This window comes from Sorex fumeus, unplaced genomic scaffold (genome assembly GCF_029834395.1).
Source record: "Sorex fumeus unplaced genomic scaffold, SorFum_2.1 ptg000034l, whole genome shotgun sequence".
Classification (NCBI taxonomy): Eukaryota; Metazoa; Chordata; class Mammalia; order Eulipotyphla; family Soricidae; genus Sorex; species Sorex fumeus.
Genome location: NW_026606091.1, coordinates 23050134 through 23069733, shown reverse-complemented (window position 1 = coordinate 23069733; position 19600 = coordinate 23050134). Strand labels below are relative to the sequence as shown.

General features: G+C 50.9%; 1 protein-coding gene across 1 annotated transcript in view; it reads left to right on the top strand.

Moving 5' to 3' along the window:
• The window catches only part of B4GALT1 (beta-1,4-galactosyltransferase 1), a 67223-nt gene extending 48832 nt beyond the window's left edge, over positions 1-18391 (top strand). The window contains exons 3-6 of the mRNA XM_056117174.1: positions 10070-10257; positions 13210-13332; positions 15338-15442; positions 15583-18391. Coding sequence (XP_055973149.1) covers positions 10070-10257; positions 13210-13332; positions 15338-15442; positions 15583-15715 — 549 coding nt within the window. The 3' untranslated portion in view covers positions 15716-18391. The remainder of the gene's footprint in view (positions 1-10069; positions 10258-13209; positions 13333-15337; positions 15443-15582) is intronic.
• Positions 18392-19600: the final 1209 nt, after the last annotated feature.

Here is a 19600-nt window from a genome sequence, read left to right as displayed (position 1 = left end):
TCTTTTTGGGTCATAGCTGGAGATGCACAGGGGTTACTCCTGGCTCTGCACTCAGGAATTACCCCTGGCAGTACTCAGGGGACCATATGGGATGCTGGGAATCGGACTTGGGTTGCGTGCAAGGCAAACATCCAACCCGCTGTGCTATTGCTCCAGCCCCTCGTCTTTTTCACTGTGGAATTCCCCCTCTGATGTCTGTGCCTCTCCGTTTCCCGGGGAGTTAGGACTAAGGGGGTTGGGTGTTTGCCATGGTTTTGGAACAGTGCGGAGGGAAACCTGTCCCTTCCCCATTGCTGTCTGAGGTGGGCCTCAGTGTTTACCTCTCTGCCTCCTCCCTCTCCCTCACATCTAGGCTTTTCTATTATTTCCCCTTTCTAGTGGGGTCCTTTTGTTGATCCTGTTTGTGGCAGAGCAGAAGCAGGAGTCTCCTCTCTCCAATCTGCTTCTTCCTCCTGCCTGCCTCCTCTTCCGTACACTCCACCTCCTGGAGAGAGAGAGAGGAGACGCTCTCTGTGACTGCTGTCACCCTGGTAATGTCCACTCCCCCAAGCAGACTGAGAGTCCAGGCCCCGATGGGCAGGCTGAATTGGGCTGTTGTCCCGTGAGCACACCAGCCCAAGGCCCTGGGACCCCCCCCCCCCCGGTCAGGCGTGTGCCCGGTGTGTACCCCTAACCACAATACCCTCTCCCCACCCTCTTTGTACGTGCCTGGGGTACAGAGATCAGAAGACTGGACTTTTTCAGGGGAAGCTGGAGTCGAGTTTATGCCATGCATGCGCACACGTGTGTGTGTGTGTGTGTGTGTGTGTGTGTGCACATGAGTGTATGTGTGTGCTTCAGGAGCCTGCTTTTGTCCAAGTTCAAATCCCCCCGCAACTCTCCATGTTATTTCCATCTCCGTGGCCTCTGCTTCCTGTGTCTTCACAATTGCTGAGCAAGACTTCAGCCCTCCTGAACTCTGCCCTTCCTCTCTTGAGGGGGGGCAGGTCCCTGCCCTCCCCAGCATGAATGAGGGTATGTGACACATTTGGATGTTGGCAGCTTATTCCCTATTCGCCTCTGTGCTTTTAGGGTCCCTTTCCCCGGCGAGTTTTTCAGAGGCCAGATCAGGGGTTCAGAAATGGTTGAACTCTTTGTCTTTGGAGTAGGGGAGAGTTGGATCCAGATAGTTCTCAGAAAGTCCAAGCACCTCAACAGTCATTCTCTGCCAGCTGGGCCAGTGGTTCCGTGCAGGGGCCCCAAGAATGTGGTGCCACTCGGGCTATCCTGGCGGTGCTTGGGGGACCATGTGGTGGCAGTCCCCAGGTCAGGCACGTGCCCGGCGTGTACCCCTAACCACAATACCCTCTCCTCACCCAGTTGGGATATCTTATGGTTCTTCATGTCAGAGGCCAACTTGCTTTCGGAAAAGGGAAGTCTCTATTTTCTAACTCTGCCCTCCATGGCAGAAAGTCAAGTCTCAGAGCCGCGGGTCCGGGGAGAGAGGCCAGTGCCCTGCCCACTAGAGCTGGCGTTGCGATATTCCCTTCCGGCTGCTCAGCTCCGCTTGCATTCCGGCTCTGCTCTCTCAGAGGTAGCCCCTGGTGCTGACCTATGCTCTCGTTCCGCGGGGCTCAGGAGGTTCCAGAAGTCACAGGAATTGCCCGAGAACCTCAAACCCGAGGTCCCCGGTTTCCCTTTCCTCCCTGGGTGAAGACTTGCAATCAGTCAGGGCCAGGTTTTGCTGAGGGCCCTATTCATGCTCAGGGGTACTGTGTTATTATGGCTCAAAACCCAGACAGCCCGCTATGGTGAAATCACGGCTAAGTGGCTGTTAGCCCTCTCCAAGCACAGAGGATTCCTATAATCTCAGGCCCTTCCCAGTAATTCCTGGGGGCTCTGAACAGCCCATCTACCACCCACATGGCCTGCAGCTCCAGTTCTACTGCCCTCTCTAGCCGGAGCTTCCTCTGCACTTCCTGCAGTTTCCTTGGGCTGGGTCCTTCCTCTTGGTACTGAGCAGACAGTGAAAAATGTGCAGAGGAGAGAAGACCTTGTCAGTGGTACAGTGGGTAAGGCATTTGCCTTGCACGCTGCCGACCTGGGTTCAATCCCTGACCTCCCGTATGGTCCCTTGAGCACCGCCAGGAGAGATTCCTGTTTGTGGAGCAGGAGAAAGCCCTGAGCACCGCTGGCTGAGGGTCTCAGCAGACCTGCCTCTGCATCACTGTGAGAGTGGGTTCTGGGGGAGGTAGCACATACACAGGAGTGTCCTGGTCTCAGCCTTGAGTCACACAGAGATCCTGGTTCCTTGAGGGGTATAGATCTTTCAAGAACATCTTTGGCAGAGGAAGAGCTGAGCTTAGGCAACTGCTGGGAACTCACGGGGGCCTGAGTGACATCCGGGGGTGGGGTGGGGGGGGAGGGGCGGGGGATATAGGGTGGTGTGATGGTTCTTTCAGAAACTCCCTCCTTTGAGGGTTGTTTTTTTTGTATCAGTCCTTTGTCCCCTGTTGAAATCAGGAGGGGCCTAGTTTGATCACAGTTAGGATTTGCCCAGGGACTTACCCAGACTTGACTTCAAAAGCTCCTGTGTGCTGCGTGCTGCCCCAGGATGGGGGTGAGAGCTGGGAATGGGAGGCCTGGTCCCCTAACCTGCCAGGACAGCCAGCTCGTGGGGTCACACAACAAACTGGGCCCTGCATTCTGTCGGGAGTAGCACACAAATCCCACCCCGACCCTGGACATGCAAACAGAAACCTTGTTTTTATTTTATTTTTAGTAAAGCACAGTAGTTTTTATTGAACAAAACATATTTACACACACACACACACACACACACACACACACACACATACAAGCTCTTTTAGCACACTACCCACTTCCTCCTTCACACTTTGTTCTGACTTCTTGTATTTTCTAGAATGTTCTTTTTCCTTATGGCATTGCCCCATGCAGTTCCCTCTCCCAGGAATTACTCTGTTTATGCCTCCTGCCCTAAAACTTAGGCAACATTCTCGAAGCCCTCTAGTTGGTGTGTCCACCTGAGCATGGCTCTGTGGTCCCTGCCCCTCCCCTGGTAGCTGTCCCCCCAGTGAGCTCTCATCACCCCTACACTCACCTGTTGAATCCAGAACTTCTCAAAATCAGCGCCCATGTCTGTTCCTATTGTGTGTCCCTGCTGCAAAGCATGAAATAGATGCTCCACAAACCCCATGGGGGAGTGAATGAGAGGGAAACACAGAATCCTCTGGTCAGTTCCTCACTTGGGATTCAGTAACTACCTAACTGAGCTATAATCACACAACGAACCTATAAAAATTGTTCAGTTCCAGTATGAAACTAATATCCAAGGCCAGGGAAAACGGGCCAGGAGGACTGGTCAATGGTTGGACAATGGTTTGGGAGATGGAAGGTGGTTAAGATAGAGAAGGATCCATTATGACAATATTAGTTGGAAATGATCACCCTGGACAAGAACTGAGTGTTGAAAGCAGGTAAAGGGATATGCATGATAACCTTTCAGCATCTGTGTTGCAAACCATAATGCCTAAAGTGAGTGAAAGAGAAAGAGAGAAGAGAGGTGCCTGCCATAGAGGCAGGTTGGGGTGGAGAATGGCTTGAAGGGGTGAGGGGAAGTGGGGGCACTTGTCCTGGGAAATCACATTGGTGAAGGGATGGGTGTTGGAACATTGTATGACTGAAATAGAGCCAGGAACAGTCAGGAACAATTTTGTAATGCTCAGAAAAAAAAAAAGTGTTAGGGGACCCATGGAGATAGTATGGTGAGTAAGGTTCTTGCCTTGCACACGACCTACCCAGATTCAATCCTCAGCACCCTATATGTTCTCCCGAGCCCAACCAGGATTGATCCTGGAGTGCAAAGCAGGAGTAACTACTGAGTACCACTGGCTGTACCTTCAGAACAAATAGTATCCAACTCAGGGTCCAGGAGAGAACTCAGGCAGTAGAGCACATGCCTCACATGTGTAAGCACTTAAGTTTGGCTCTCAGCACCTCTCTGAGCACCACCCAAAACTGTCACCCTGCACCACCATCCCAGCATTGCTGGCTCACCCCTATTTATTTATTTTGGCTTGAGGGCCACACCCAGTGATGCTCAGGGGTTACTCCTGGCTCCGCAGTCAGAAATCACTGCGGGTGGTACTTGGGGCACCATATGGAATGCCAGGGATCCAATCCTGGTCGACCACATGCAAGGCAAGCACCCTATCCACTGTACTATCTCTCCAGTCCCTGGTAGCCCCCCCCTTTTTTATTTTTAAGTAAAACAGAAGCACTTGAGGCAAGAGCAATAGTACAGCAATAGGGCACTTGCCTTGCATGTGTCCAACCAAGTTCAATCCCCACCGCCCATATGGTCCCCTGAGCCCACTAGGAGTAATTTCTGAACACAAGAAAGAAAGAAAGAAAGAAAGAAAGAAAGAAAGAAAGAAAGAAAGAAAAGAAAGAAAGGTTTTAATGCTAGTTTAATGCTAAAAACATCGTTCAGGGGTTAAGGTATTTACCTCAACACATCCGATTTCATTTCAATCCCTGAAACTGCTTACCCCTGAGCACTTCCAGGAGTGATCCCTGCACACTGCCTGGTGTAATCCAAAACCCAAATAAACAAAGTTAGAATTGAGTGACTTTAGTATCCAAAGTCAAGCAACTATCACCACAAGATTCATTTTACAACACATTCATTACCTCCCCCAAAGAAGCCCCAGACCTCTCAGCTACCCATGCTCCAATGCCCCATCTTTGAGAAGCCACGTTTTCTGTCTCTGAGGATTTGCTGATGGGTGTGTTCTGCGGAATGAATCCGTTGGAAATGTGATTCCCTTCTGATGGGCTGCTTTCACTCGGTGTGTTTCCAAGGTTCCACTGTTGTAGTTTATGTCTGTATGTCTTTTCTTCTCACTACTGAGCAGCATTGTGTTTTCTAGGGATTACATGTTTGATTCACTCACTCATCAGTAGTAAGTGGACATTTGGGTTGCTTCCACTTTTTTTTTTCTTTGTAATGCATAGCGCTGTACACCTTGTCTTCTTGGTCTAGGCTGGCTTTATTTCTTTAGGGTCTAAACCCAGGAGTGGTCAGTTTATCTGTCTGAGGGGCTGGAAGGCTCCTTCCCAAAACGATGGCACCACCACGCATTCCCACCAGCAGCCCTGGAAGAGTCCAGGTCCAGTGCTGTCCTGTTTACTCTTCTATGTCCAGTGTAATGGAGGGTCTGCTGGTCCTAGAGAGACATCCTGGGTTCCTCCAGGCCTTTCAGAACTACCAGAAGCATGTGGTGTTGGTGGTAGCTGTTTTATCTTTCACGCTGAGGAACTTGTCCTTCAGACCTTGCTCTGCCAAGAGCTGTTACACCTGACCACATTCAGACGCTTGTCCTTTCCAGCCCGACCTTGACTGGCTCTGTTTGATCAACTGGTCAGGGTTGTATGCTCGGTCATAAAAGACTTTTCCGTAGCTGTGGCCAGTGGCACAGCTTCCCTGTCCATCAGTGGGATAGTCCTGTCACTTTCCCTTGGGGGCCTGCCTTCCTCCCATTCCCCCCCCCATTGAAGTAGCCAGTTGCCTGAGAAGGAAATGGTCAGTTCCAGTCTGTGTGTGCAAACACCATACAGCAAGGCTTATACTTAACACAGCTGCATTTTTTTAGGGACTCCTGCACCCTGTACACCATCCCTCCTCCCCAACTGTGTCTCCCCAAGCATCTCTGAACATTGCTAAAGTTCGCTGCTGCTACTGAAATTCTAGGCAAGCTCCTGGAGCTACAGACACGCTCCTATTCAGAATCCACCCTAGAAATCCCCACCCCCACATCAGAAAATAGAAGTTGGAAAAAAACTGAAAGTTGATTGTAAAGAAGAGACTCTCTCTCTCTCTCTCTCTCTCTCTCTCTCTCTCTCTCTCTCTCTCTCTCTCTCGGGTTGCTCCTGGCTCTGCACTCAGAAATTACTTCTGGTGGTGCTTAAGGAACCATATGGGATGCCAAGGATTGAACCCAGGTCAGCCACATGCAAGGCAAATGCCCTCCATGCTGTCCTATTGCTCAGGCCGACAGTTTCTCTTTCTCCCTCTTTCTCTTCCCTCTCCCTCCTTTCGCCCTCCTTCCCCTGTCCCGCCCTCTCTCTGTTGAACCCTGGGAGATATTGTGAAAGGTCTGACCCTTTCCAGATGCCTGTGAAAACCAGTCCTGTGGTAATAGGAGGAGGCTTTGTTGATTGCCAGGCAGTGTTCCGAGGCCTTGCATGCTGTCTCATTGAACAAATCCAACCCATTGTTGTCCCCAGGAACAAATGAAGAGGTTGAGGTTTAGTGGTGTAATGTGCCCAAAGTCACATAACTAATATGTGAAGAAGCTGACATTCCTAGGATAAATGTACAGTGGATAGCACACTTGCTTGAGCCCTGTCAGGAGTGATCTCTTGAGTACTGCCAGGTATGGCCCCCAGACGAACAAAAATTGTTTCACCATTGTGCACTTGGCCTGTCAAGCCAGGAAGTACTTGGTAAACCTTTTCCGGAGCCAGCGAGGCTGCTGGCTTCACTTGAGGAGTGTGCTCTCATGAGCATGGGCAGGAATGAAGGCAGGTGTCCTCTGCCCCTCCTGGAGAGGGCTGAACACCTCCTGTTAGGGCCAGTGGACTTACCACCCATCTTTCTTCCTAAGTATTACGCGTGCTTCTTAGCCAGTGCTACCCTCGACGCTCCCACATTTCAGCCAGAACAGTCCAGAATTGACTTCCCTCTGATCCCAGGGGAAAAACACAAAGGCATAGTTTTCTTCTCTTCTATTTTGCTGATATTCCTAGAGGCCCTGATAGGTGAAAACACCCACAGAATCCTCCCAATATCATAAAGGAAAAGCCAAATAGGGAGGGTTCACGCATAGTTCAGGTGTTTTGGGGGACCCCTCCTGATTGGTTCTAAGTGTGGGCCAGAGCCCCAGGTGTTTGATTTAGTTGAAGGAGCGGTTGCATGCATGTGTGGGAGAGGTGGGATTAGTTTCTTCTCCAGGCTGCAGAGATACGCAATCACGGTTCCCGAGCTGTTGGTCCTAGAGAGGAAAGAATTCTTTTTCCTTTTTGGTTGGTTTTGGATTCACACCCACTGTGCTCAGGACTTGTGGTTCTGTGCTCGGGGATCACTCCTGGCCAGTTCAGGGGACCATATGGAGTGCTGGGTGTTGAACCTGGGTCAGATGTGTGCAGGGCAAGTGCATCATCCACTGTCTTATCACTCCGGTCCTAGATCTTGGAGAGGGAAGAATTCTGGGGCTGGAGCAATAGCACAGTGGGTAGGGTGTTTGCCTTGCACGTGGCCGACCCAGGTTCGATTCCCAGCATCCCATATGGTCCCCTGAGCACCTCCAGGAGTAATTTCTGAGTGCAGAGCCAGGAGTGACCCGTGTGCATCACCAGGTGTGACCCCCCCTCCAAAAAAAATAAATAAAAGAAAGAGAGAGAGAGAAGAATTCTGAGTGTTGTTGCAGTCCAGCATCTGCTCAGGCCCACAGAGAGCAGTCGTCTGGGCCATGTGATTGAAATATGAGCTGCAGTGCTGCAACCCGCCCCCCCCCCCGCCCCCCCCCCCGCCCCAGTTCTGCTGCTGCATAGGTGTAAGAAAGCTTGTCAAGACCCTGCCCTTTCTCTTTTCTTCTTCTTTCTTTATTTCTTTTTTTTTTTTCCTTTTTGGGTTACACCCGGGAATACAGAAAGGTTACTTTCAGCTCATGCACTCAGGAATTACTCCTGGCGGTGCTCAGGGAACCATATTGAATGCTGGAAATCAAACCCAGGTCTGCCCTGAGCACGGCAAATGCCCTACCCGCTGTGCTATTGCTCCAGCTCCGAGACCCTCCCGCTTCACATGCTTGCAGAAGCGTTCAGGGACTGAGCTGTGCTTGGCAGTATTGAGGAGTGACTAACTCTTTTGGGGTCTTCATGGGCCTGGGGGAAATTCTTGCTTTCTCTCTATCCCCAAAAGATGTGGGGAGAACAAAGTAGTTGGTGTAAGGGTTTTCCCAAGAACGTGGATTGATTCATTGGCTCTGCCATGCATGGGAAGTTCCTTCCTGTGAGCACGGGCCTTCTATTGCTAGAAGAACTTAGATTATAAGCTTGCTCTTAAAGCCAGGTTCTCCTGTGAGCTCGGTCCTGCTTGCTTGTGTCTCTGTGTCTTTGCTTGCTTATTTCCACTCTGAAGAAGCCTGGGCTCTCTCTTGAACACATATTTTCTCACCTCACATCTTTTTGTGTAAGTTTCATTCGATAAAAATTACCTTGCTTCACTAATGGAGATGGAGGAGGAAAGAATGATTATAACTACCGCTTTGTTCTTATCCCATTGCTCCCCACCCCACCCCCCAGACTCTGGACCATAGGGCGAGCCAAGAAAAACGGTAACGCTGTTCTTTCTTGCTTTGCCAGGCTCCCTGAGGTACCGGTCTGGAGTGGAGGAAGAAGCTGTTCCCTGAGGTGTTTACTTAGCTCACTTAGCTCACTTAGCATTTTCCTACCTGCTTTATCCGATTTCCTGGTACCTCCTTACCTTGCTTAAGTGCTTTGGTTCCTAGAGGCACCCATCTGAGTCCCAGCTGCATCCTGGTTCCTGGAGGCTGGTTTCCAGGACAGGCCCTGAAGGAACTCCACATATTTCTCCCACAAAGCCAAACCCCCCTGATCTTGTGTACCCCAAGAGGTAACTAGGAAAGAACTTTCATGGGCAATTCTGGAATGTTAGGTTTGGGTTCGGCTCTATGACTCCCGCAGCCTTAGTGTCTTCATGGCGTCTGGGGAAGATTGAGAGAGAGAGCTCCGAGCGTGGGAGCTGGGAGGGGAACCGGTGATGAGCATCATTGTTGCTGGCCTTTCTGACCAGGGTCCATGGAAGTTGATAAGAGCAGAGACCCATGCTGGTAACCCTTTAAACCTTTGCAGAGGGCTGGAGCGATAGCACAGCGGGCGTTTGCCTTGCGCGCGGCCCACCGGGATTCAATTCCCAGCATCCCATATAGTCCCCCCAGCACCGCCAGGAGTGATTCCTGAGTGCAGAGCCAGGAGTAATTCTTGAGCATCACTGGGTGTGACCCAAAAAGCAGAAAAAGAAAAAAACCTTTGCAGAGGGTGTGTGTGTGTGTGTGTGTGTGTGTGTGTGTGTGTGTGTACTTCCCTGAAAATATTATCTTCTGCCATTGTATGTCACATCCATCCATCCGTCTACTTATTCATGCATCCATCCTCCCCATTATTTTCTTGAGCTCTTCCTGTGTGCCAGGAAATGTTGAAAGCACTGAGTAGATAAAAAGTCAAAAATCCCAGTCCTCCTTGGAGCTTACTTACATTCTAGTCCTGAGACCGAGAAATAAACAAGGAAAATATAAAGTACCTTTACACCCACAGACCTGGCATTTGGGGAGCCAGGGGTGGGTGACCTTGAAAAGCTGCACCCTTCCCTTTGCAGCTTCCCACCTGTCACTGTGATTTCTTGGAGTTCCCGGAGAGCAGGGACTGAGTTGGCCTCTTCTTCTTTCTCTAGCACTTTGTTTGCTGATGGACATCTGTCAGGGAGGGGCACAGTGTGGGATGCAACCCACCACAGCCAACCACGGAAGGCTCAGGAAAGCAGAAAGTGCTGGAGGCACCCGTTTCCTGGGTGCCCTTCCCAGAATGTGCCCGTGTGCAGTCCAGATATTGCCTCTTCCTCGAATGGAGTGTTGGTACCTTTTCACCAAACCATCCTATCTCGAGGATCATTTCCTGTTAGAGCTTCCGTATTATTTGAAATAACTCTAGTAGGTGGATGCATCACGATTTCTGGAACCTGTTCCCTCCAGAAACTTCTGTTATCATTTGGTGCAATCTCTTGCTTCTAGTGAGGAGTGCCCCAGGTGTATTCCCTAGAACTGGGGCGCTGCCTTGGGACCTGTCACCTGGGCTTGATTTGTACAGGGAGGATAGAGAAAGGAGAAGACTTGAGGGGGACGAAGAGACCACGTGGAGTGGACAGGTTGCTGGTGTTCGTGTGCCTCTCGGCGGCCCTCTGATGCCCCAACTTTTGTTTCTGTACTAGGACGGAGAAGTCATGTTCAACCGGGCTAAGCTCCTCAATATCGGCTTCCAGGAGGCTCTGAAGGACTATGACTACAACTGCTTTGTATTTAGCGATGTGGACCTCATTCCCATGGATGACCGCAACACCTACAGGTGTTTTGTACAGCCCCGGCACATTTCCGTTGCTATGGACAAGTTTGGATACAGGTGAGTGGTCCTCGGCAGTCTGTTGTCTCCAGGAAGTGCAGCTCCACAGGCCCTGGAGTGCCTGCCTGGAGAAAAACCCTTCACTGAGAGTAGGGTGTTGGTTTTTGTTTTGTTTCATTTTGTTTTATGGGGTGGGATTGGGGGCCACACCCAGCGGTGCTCAGGGCTCATTCCTGGTGGGGGTGGTGCCATGGATCAAACCAAGTCCAGATGTGTGCGAGGCCATCCCTGTGCTATCTCCCCAGCCTGAGAGGGGAGTGTTTAATGTTGAGGATGGCTCTCATCTTTAGACTCCAAAGAGACATTAGACTCGCTTTCTTCTCCCTCCATCTCCAGTCGGTTTGCCTGCCTCAGTAGATGTCTCTACCCACTTTGGAAAGGAAAGGGTGGAGAGGGCGGCCGCCTTGCAGGATGCCGCTCACCCAGGTTTGATCCCCAGCGCCACCTAGGGTTCCCTGAGCTCTGCCAGAAGTAAGCCCTGAGCACTGCTGGGTATGGTCTCCAACCCATCCCCCCAACACCCCCACCCCCCCCCCCCCCCCCCCGTCCAAAAAAAAGAAGACGACCTCAGAACCTGATTCTGTTTCCCAAGTTTTCCAACAGCACACTGACTTAAAAAAAAAAAAAGGCAACAACAAACACCATCCAGATTTTCCCTAGCGGGGAACCAGCTCATACCTGGTTCAATGCAAAGCACTTTATCAGGGGAGGAAGGTGACCCTGTGTTCCCCTGTTTGATGTTCATATTAACATAATATATTTTCTTTAAAGTGATTTTCTTTAAATCACCGGTTGAGTAACCTGACCTTTCGCTCTCTGCTCTAAGTCAACTCAGCTCCAGATTTTGTGCTACCTATATCCTGGACACTCCGTGTTGCCTCCGGAGGGTTTCTTGCGGGCAGCCAGGCTCGGGCTCGAGTGAGGCGGCGCTGCCTCCTTGCAGATTCAGCTAGCACACAGTTCTCTCTCCTTGCTAGAGGCCTGAGGGCTAGAGATAAACTAGGGGTACTCTGAAGGCCTTAGATGTAAGCTTAAGGTGTTCAAGAGGTGAAGCGGGGGCCAGAGTGATAGTGCAGTAGCTAGGGGGGCACCTGCTTGCACACAACCATGCTGGGCTCAATCCCCAGCGCCCCAGAGGATCACTCCTGTGCCCCATTAGGAGTGATCCTGAGCACAGAGCCAGGTGTAAGCCCCAACCACAGCCAGGTATGGCCCCCAAAGCAAAATAAGAATAAAGGGGGGGAGGGGAACTGGACTTTAAATGTCCTAACTTCCCTCCCTTCTGTCCACTCAGTGTCACCTTCTTCTCTTTTGAGGTTCACAGGCTCATACCCCAGCCCCTCTTAATTGTGACCTGGAAGCATGGTGATGAGCACCTAATTCCTTCCTCAGCTGCTTCTCTTTTACCCAGAACTAGTTCGGCTTGGGGAACAGAGCAATTCTTACAGGTGTGTGAGGTAGCATGGTGGATTTAGTGGTACTAAGACTTATCAGTGTGGTGTTTTTCTCCTGAAAGGGACTAAGAGTCGTGTAGGTAAAAACGGATTTTCTAAGCCCAGGAGATGGCTCCAAGGGCTGGAGCACAGGCTCTGCATGTCAGAGCCCCAGGTTTGATCCCTGGCATGAGAATAATCCCTGAGCAATGAGCTTCTGGGTGTAGTCCCAGATTCTACCCCCACTCCCTCCCACAATTAAAACCCCAGTGATTTTTTTTTCAAAAACCTGTCTTGTCCAACTCTTACTTGAAAACATAGATTGCAGTGTGAGATAAGATAATTGGTGACTGACTTGGCATTAAGTGATGAGTCTTAATTATAGACAGAGTTCCTTAGGTTCATGGAAACAGGAGTTTTTGCTTGTGGGAACTTGCACTGAGAATCCCAGAGATATTTGAAAATAATAATTGCATCCTTTTCTCCTATAAGTTTTCTATGGTTTTGGCTGACTTCTTTCTCAAAGTCTAAGTTAAAGGTTCCTTATTTTGTGTAAGAGGTTTCGAGCTCTCTGCATTCTACCAGTAAGAGCCTGAGTGTGGTTTGCCGCTGTGCCCAGGGTTGTCACAAACCCACGAGAAGGCCTTTGGCTGACCTCTGGACAGGCCCTCCTTTTTACCATTGCTCCTCAGGATTTATTGTTCTGCAATGCCCAAGAGTCCACCTTCAAACCATTGAAACCTCGAGATGCTGAAAGGTTTGCAAGGATGAGAGCCAAGATGCCTATTGTTAGAAAATGTGTCGCGTGCCCGAGAGATAAGTAGGGGTTAAGACACTTGCCCTGCATGTGGCTGACCCCACTTTGATCCCTAGCACCACATATGGCTTCCTGAGTATCGTTGGATGACATTCCAGGAGACCCCCAGCTCTGCCAGTTTGGTTGGCATCATTCCCAGCATCTTTTCCCCGCTATAGCACCACATCCTCAAGCTGAGAGTCCTGTTAGTTCAAACATCACTGGGAAGGGCTCCCCCAGGCACCCTGAGCACTGTGTGGAAAGCTCCCCCTCCCACTCAAAAGAATTAAAATAAGTTCAAATAGATTGTTGGTTATACATTTTCCTAAATGACGTAGAACTTTCTCAGAAATCGTTGCTTTAGCCAGTTTTTAGAAATACTCCCTTTATTGGTGGGGTTTGCGTTGGATCGAGCTTAGAAGAAAGTTCAACCTACAGAGGGACTGGTGGACCGATAATGGGCAGGATAGCAGACACGCACCCCCTCCCCCCCTAGGAGGAAGAATGGGCTTACAGGCTCTTGCCACAGTTTTTTCTTAACCACGAAAGCAGCACAATCTTCCTGTGAAGAGAAAGAAGTCTGTCCATTTTTATATCTTTGTTTTCTCTAAAATAATCTGAGTCTGATGTCTTTTAAAAAAAAAATGCATTGTTTCTTTTTTGAGCAAGCTTGATTTTGAGAAAGTCCCAGGTCTCTAACTGCTGTGTGTCTCTTTCCCACAGCCTGCCTTACCTACAGTATTTTGGAGGCGTCTCTGCTCTCAGTAAACAGCAGTTTCTCACCATCAATGGATTTCCAAACAATTACTGGGGCTGGGGAGGCGAAGATGATGACATTTATAACAGGTAATGCTCACAGCTCTGCTCTCCGTCCCAGCATCCCGGCCCTTCCAGAGTCTTGATTAACAGCCATGGCTACACAGTCACACATGCCCCCATCCAGGCTCTGAGGCTCTCCATAATTGGATGCCAGGAGTTCCTAGTGTCCCCGTAGCATAAAAGCATCTGTCACTGGCGTTTCTCCTTGGCAGCGGAGAAACCCTGGCAGCTCCCTACCTCCAGAAAACCATCTTTTCCCTCCCAGTGATAGACTTGAGCCGTATTAAGGTGTTTGCTGTCTCTGTGCACCCTGATGCCTTTCCCTGTTTACCCTGGAGCAAAGTGCCTATTATTTGCAAATGAATGGAAAGTGTCATTCAAGATTAACTTTGTATGAAAACTTTGCTTTGTCTTTGTAAAAAGACTCTAAAGAAAATGAGTTTGAGCTTGCTGGCACTTGCTTTGAAAAAAAAATTTTTTTTTTGACTCCTGAGGCTAGAGAGATCGTATTAACAGATAGGGCACTTGCCTCGCACCTGTTCCAACCTGAGTTTCATCCCCAGCATCCCATATGGTCCAGAGGCCAGGAATAATCCCTGAATATCACTGGGTATGACCCCAAAACAGAGAGAGAGTGAGGGGTGGGAGAGGGAGAGGGAGAGGGAGAAGGAGAGAGGGAGGGAGAGGAAAAGGAAACATTGATAAATTGATTCCTGGGGCTCGGGGAGCTGGGCTGGCAAATAGTAGCGTAGGAAGGCTCTTGCCGTGCAAGTGACTGACCTGGGCTCAATCCTGGGCACCCTGAGCACAGGTGGGTGTGACCCAAACCCCCCACCCACCACTTTACCCCTCCGCCCACGATTCCTTTTCCCTTTGCATTTTGCTGTTGTGCTGACCGAACGTGGTGCCTGCTTGACTGGGACAGTCATTGAGCCTCTCACACCTGTCACGCTGCCCACACACTCGGGGTTGCCAGGTACAGAAGATCACATGCCTCCTTGTGGCCCCAGGAAGCCCTGAGGGCACCGCTGCCAGGATCACGCTTGTGGGGCCATGCCGGAAACCAAGCTCTCAGCCTCCCAACTGTAGTTCAGACACCAGTGCCACTAAGCTATGGCCAGATCCCCAAGCGGGCACTTCACTGAAGTGTCGGCTCCATACAGGGCACAGTGCCAGCTAGCCCAAAGTCATTGGGGACGTGGGCTTGAGGCCCCAGCAGACATGAGGTCCCAGCACTGCCCCTGGACATGCTGGGTTGCAGGGCCCCTGTGGCCCGCAGTCTGTGCTATTGGGAAGACGGGGGCAGCCGTGAAGGCAGGCGTGGGCAGGGGCTGAGAAACCAGAGGGCTGAGCAGGGTGGAGCAGGCTCCAGAGCAGCAGAGGGCCTGTCTCCTCCTCGGCCTCTTCACTGAGGGCCGCGCAGAGGGTCGCACTGTAGCAGAGGGGTATGGCCAAAAGCCTGGATCCAGCCCGTCCTGCCCCTCGACCGACTTTCCTTTCCCTGTCAAGACCTGTGAGTAGGGGCTAGAGCGATAGCACAGCAGGTGGGATGTTTGCCTTGCATGCGGCTGACCTGGGTTTGAATCCCAGCATCCCATATGGTCCCCTGAGCACCGCCAGGGGTAATTCCTGAGTGCAGAGCCAGAAGTAACCCCTGTGCATTGCCAGGTGTGACCCAAAAAGTTTATTAAAAAAAAAAAAAGGAAAAAAGACTTGTGAGTACTCTGAAGGCAGACACACACACACACACACAACACACACACACACCAGCGTATGCCTCAGAGTTACCTCACTAACTGCAGAACCAGCAGTGAAAGTCCACAGGAGGTGTGTTTGTGTGGGGGGGATGGGAGCGGGTGTGTGTATGTGTGTGTGGGGGGGTGTGTGTTCTTAACCCATGGGCATGATGGCTGGAGTGTGGTGGAAGGGACCACAGTCCTGTAGCCTGGGGACTGCCACTCCACTATGGTAGCTCTTACCACTCCCAGTATGGTAGCTCTGTGATGACTGTGCGTCTCTTGCCTTCTCACAGGTTACATTTCAAAGGCATGTCTATATCCCGTCCCAACGCCATGGTCGGGAAGTGTCGGATGATCCGCCACTCAAGAGACAAGAAAAATGACCCCAACCCTCAAAGGTACATTGTGTACTCCTTCCTGTTCCTTCTTTCGGAAGGGGGTAGGTGCAAGGGAGGCAAGGGAGGCCACTTGGTTGTTTTTTTTTTCTCTTAAAATATTTGTTCAGGCACCAACCCTCGCCTTTTCTTTTCCCTTCCAGGTTTGACCGTATCGCACACACAAAGGAGACAATGTTGTCCGATGGTTTGAACTCACTCAAATACCGTGTGGTGGACACAAAAAGGTTCCCTTTGTACACCGAAATCACAGTGGACATCGGGGCACCAAGCTAGCATTTTGGCGCCCCAGTAAGCAACTTAAAGAGGCAAGGACTCCTGCTGCATCCTGCCAATCCACCGGGCTGGTCCCTCGTCCTTACCCAACAGCGATAGGCCTTCACTTACCGTTCAGATGCCTTTCCAGGCAGCCAGAGTGGGATGGTTCATCCCCACCTTAGCTCAGCACGTGACTTATCAACACGACAGGGCGGTTTTGAGTGTAGCGACTGTCAGCCCTCAGGAATTCTCGGCACTATCGCTGTGTCATCCCAAAGACAGCTGGACAGGGTCCAGCATCTGGTGACCATGGGACTCATTCCCGGGATCAACTGCTAACTTGTTGCGAAATAAGAATTTTGCTTTAAGTCGTGGTATTCTTCTGACTTTACAAAAAACATGGGAGAGTGCTGCTGAAATGGAAATGATGGGGTTTTTTTGATCAGCTTATTTTGACAGAAAAACACAGTCCCCACCATTGACATTTTTTTCTCAGCCCCTCGCCCTGTAGGGGGTATTCAGCTGTTACAATCAGTTTGTGTACTCTCAGGTGTGTCTGTGTGTGTGTGTGTGTGTGTGTGTGTGTGCACGTGCGCGTGTGTGCCTTAGCCAAGGGATTTTAAAACTTGAGCCTTAGGTTTTCTTCACCCTGCTAACGTGTGACTTCCCAGGCATCTCTCCACATCAGAGCAGAAGCCTTGGGTGTCCCCAGACTCGAATGCCTTTCTTCCAGAACGTCTGATTTCTGAATGTAAAGACTTTTTTAATATGGCAGTTTGTAGTGTTTTTAAAGAAAGAACAAAGAGGGTTCTAATTATGATCTAGCTTGATTTTGTGTTGATCCAGATTTGCATAGCTATTCTAGTGCTAAATCGTCGCAATTTATTTTTCTGAGCATACTCTGTAAACTTGAATTTCCTGTATATTTGTATTGTGGTGTTTTTAAATATGGGGGCAGGGGTGAATGAGTATTTGGGGGTGGGGTGGGGGTGGGTGAGAAATAAGGTGTGCAGTAGTGGCCAGAAATGGGCCTCCCACCTAGCTGAGAAGCCAGGACTTAGACAGAAATCACTCTTAGGTTTCTTGATGAGGGTTAGACCTAGTCAGAACTACTCGCAGGGCCTCTGGGTGGAGGCAGGACCTGCCGGACACTTTCTGCGTCCTCCTGGGACCTTCTTCTGGGACCCTGGGCTGTGGAGTCAGCAGTGGCAGCAGTGAGACTGTGTACTGGCCTTTAGTGCGGGGCCGTGTCCTCTGCTGCCCTCCCCCCTGCTCTCTCCCTCCTCCCTATCCTTTGCCTTCTTCATTGGCCTCCTTAAAACTGGCCTGTGTCACTCAGGGTCAAATCAACTATTCATTCTCCATCCCAAATGTGCCTTTTAATTAGAGATTTGGGGGCTGGGGGTGTAGCTCAGTGGCCAGGCACACTGGCCTTAAGTGCATGAGGCCCTGGGCTCCATCCCCCATACCACAGAGACAGGGCAATTCAACTGCAATTCTCCGAGACCACTCTGGTGTCTGAAGGCCTCCCTCTTCCCTCAGGTTTTTACCAGGTGCTCCCACTCTAGGGAGGATACCCACGGGGTGCTTCCCCGAGCTCCCCTTCACTGGGAGAGCTTCGAGCCTGCCTGCGGTAAGATGCCCAGTTATGCCACTGAGCACCCTGGCTGGGTCCAGCCTGGTGAAGGTCCTCCAGCTGCACCACCAAATCCTGACTTTTCCATGGGGGGTCAGCCCATACCCCCACCTCTGACCTCAGTGTGCAGACTGAGCTGGCACCCCGCCCCAACTTGACCTGTGCCTTTATCATTTTAGAACATCTCAGATGCTAACTTGGGTCATCACCCCCACACCTCCTGTGTCCCAACTTTTGCTTGGTTGAAAATGATCGAAAAGCAGCTGGGCTCTGAAGAGTATTCTTCTGTTTCCTCTCCTTCCCTGGTGACAATGCTATTAAGACTTAGAGTGGCCACATGGAGGGAGTTTTGGGAAATGCAAAGGATAAAGGGTCCTCTTCCCCCCCCCCCATTCTCATTTCTCCAAAGTGCCTTAAAAGAAAGGAGATAGCGACCCAGGCGGTCACTTCTTTGGGACTTTACACTTCAAACAAAGTACTGGCCTTTTTTCCCCCTTTCTGTTCCATTGGAATCGTTGTGTATGTGGTTCTTTCTTGGAACCAGGGCCAAGCTGCTTCCCCGTGTCCACCTGCTGACCTTCTGGTGCTCTTGGTGGGGGCACACGGGCCCAGTGCCTGGATACTCCCCAGGTCCTGAGCTGCTGTGGGCCGCTCCCCTCTCATCCCTGGGGCACTCAGGAAGCCACTTCTTCTCCGGGAAGTTGGCCTCTGCCTTCCCTTTATCTCTCCTGGAGGCGCTGATCCTGCCCAGTGGCCTCTGGGAATGATCTGAGGACAGAGGTGGCAGCCCAAGAGGGAAAAGAAATGCAGGTGCTGGCTCTCAGCTTGGGCCTGGTCTCCACTGAGCTCAGGGCTGGGGGAGCGGGGACCCCACACCACCAGAGTAGCAGCTCACCTGTGCTGGACAATTGTGCTGTAAGCTTTGAGTTCCCCTGTATGCAGATGAGTTTCTTTACCTTTTTATTTTTCTCAGTGGGCGGGGGAGGGAAATTTCTGATCTTGGTGTTCAAAACACGATTGTATTTTCTGCCTTTACAATCCAAATATAACATGAATAAATGATGCATCTTTGTAACTGCTGTCATCGCCTTTTGCATTTCCGGGGGTGGGGGTGGGGTGGGGTGGTTAGCTCCCATTCCTGATGGTTCTTGGAGGGCAGTTCTGATCCAGGAAGGATCGTTCCAGGATGAAAGGAACTGGGATTAAAGCAATGATGAACCCCTCACCAGCACCCACTTGGGAGAAGTTTGGGACACTTCCCAAGTGACCAGAACACCCCAAGCCCTTCTCTGGCCACTTCCTGCTGGTTTCAACAAATGCTAAAACTTTTCTAGAGTTCTTAGTGCCATTTACAGAAGGTTTTCACCCCCAAGTGACCCTGCAGTCCTATTACCCAGGAGCCTGAGAGATTACACAGGAGGTTAATCTACTTGCCTTGTTTGTACCTGTTTAGATCACCCGTTAGACACCAACCCCCCAACACACACCCCGGCATCATATCTGGTACCCCCGTAGAACCAAGTGTCCACAGGGTCTCACTGCAAACCAAATAGAAAACAGTGATACCAGCCAGTGTCCATCTTCTTCTTTAATAGCCTCATCCCTATCCCCAGAAAATTTAAGCAGATGTTGAAAAGGGTCAGTCCTAGTTGTGACCCAGCTACTTGAAACACTAAATCCCTGGGATGTCCTCCCACCCTGAGACTTGGGCTCAGGCCCCAGCACCTTTTTCATATGGGTCAGACTGAACAGGCCCCCACCCCAAAGAGGCCAGTGTGAGTTACCACCCCCTTCCCTGCCCTCCTGTCCAGCCTGAGAGCTGGGACTATGGGCATGAGAGCAGGAGGGAAGCCCCTCAAGAGCTCGCCGTGGGTACGTCAGTGTCCATCTGCAGGCAGGAACCCACAGCTGGCCCGGGGCTTCAACACTGTGAGGCCTCACTCTTCCTTCCAGGGCTGAATTTTTGGTTTGGGGGCCAAAAATCCTGGCGGTGCTTAGGGATCACTCCTGGCAGAGATGAGGGGATCCTAGGGGGGTACCAGATATGATGCCCTCTTCGACACCCCCTGTTAGTCCAACAGGGATGTCTAACAGGCGTGGAACCACAGTCAGCCTCGTGCAAGGCAAGTGCCCTGCCCTCTGCACTCACTCCAGCCCTCTGCCTTCCAGGGTTTTCCCAGCTCTAAGGTTTGGACTAAGGTCAGCACCTTCCCCTTTTCCCCAGAGGCACATATCACACCGATCTGTACACGAAAACATACATGTAA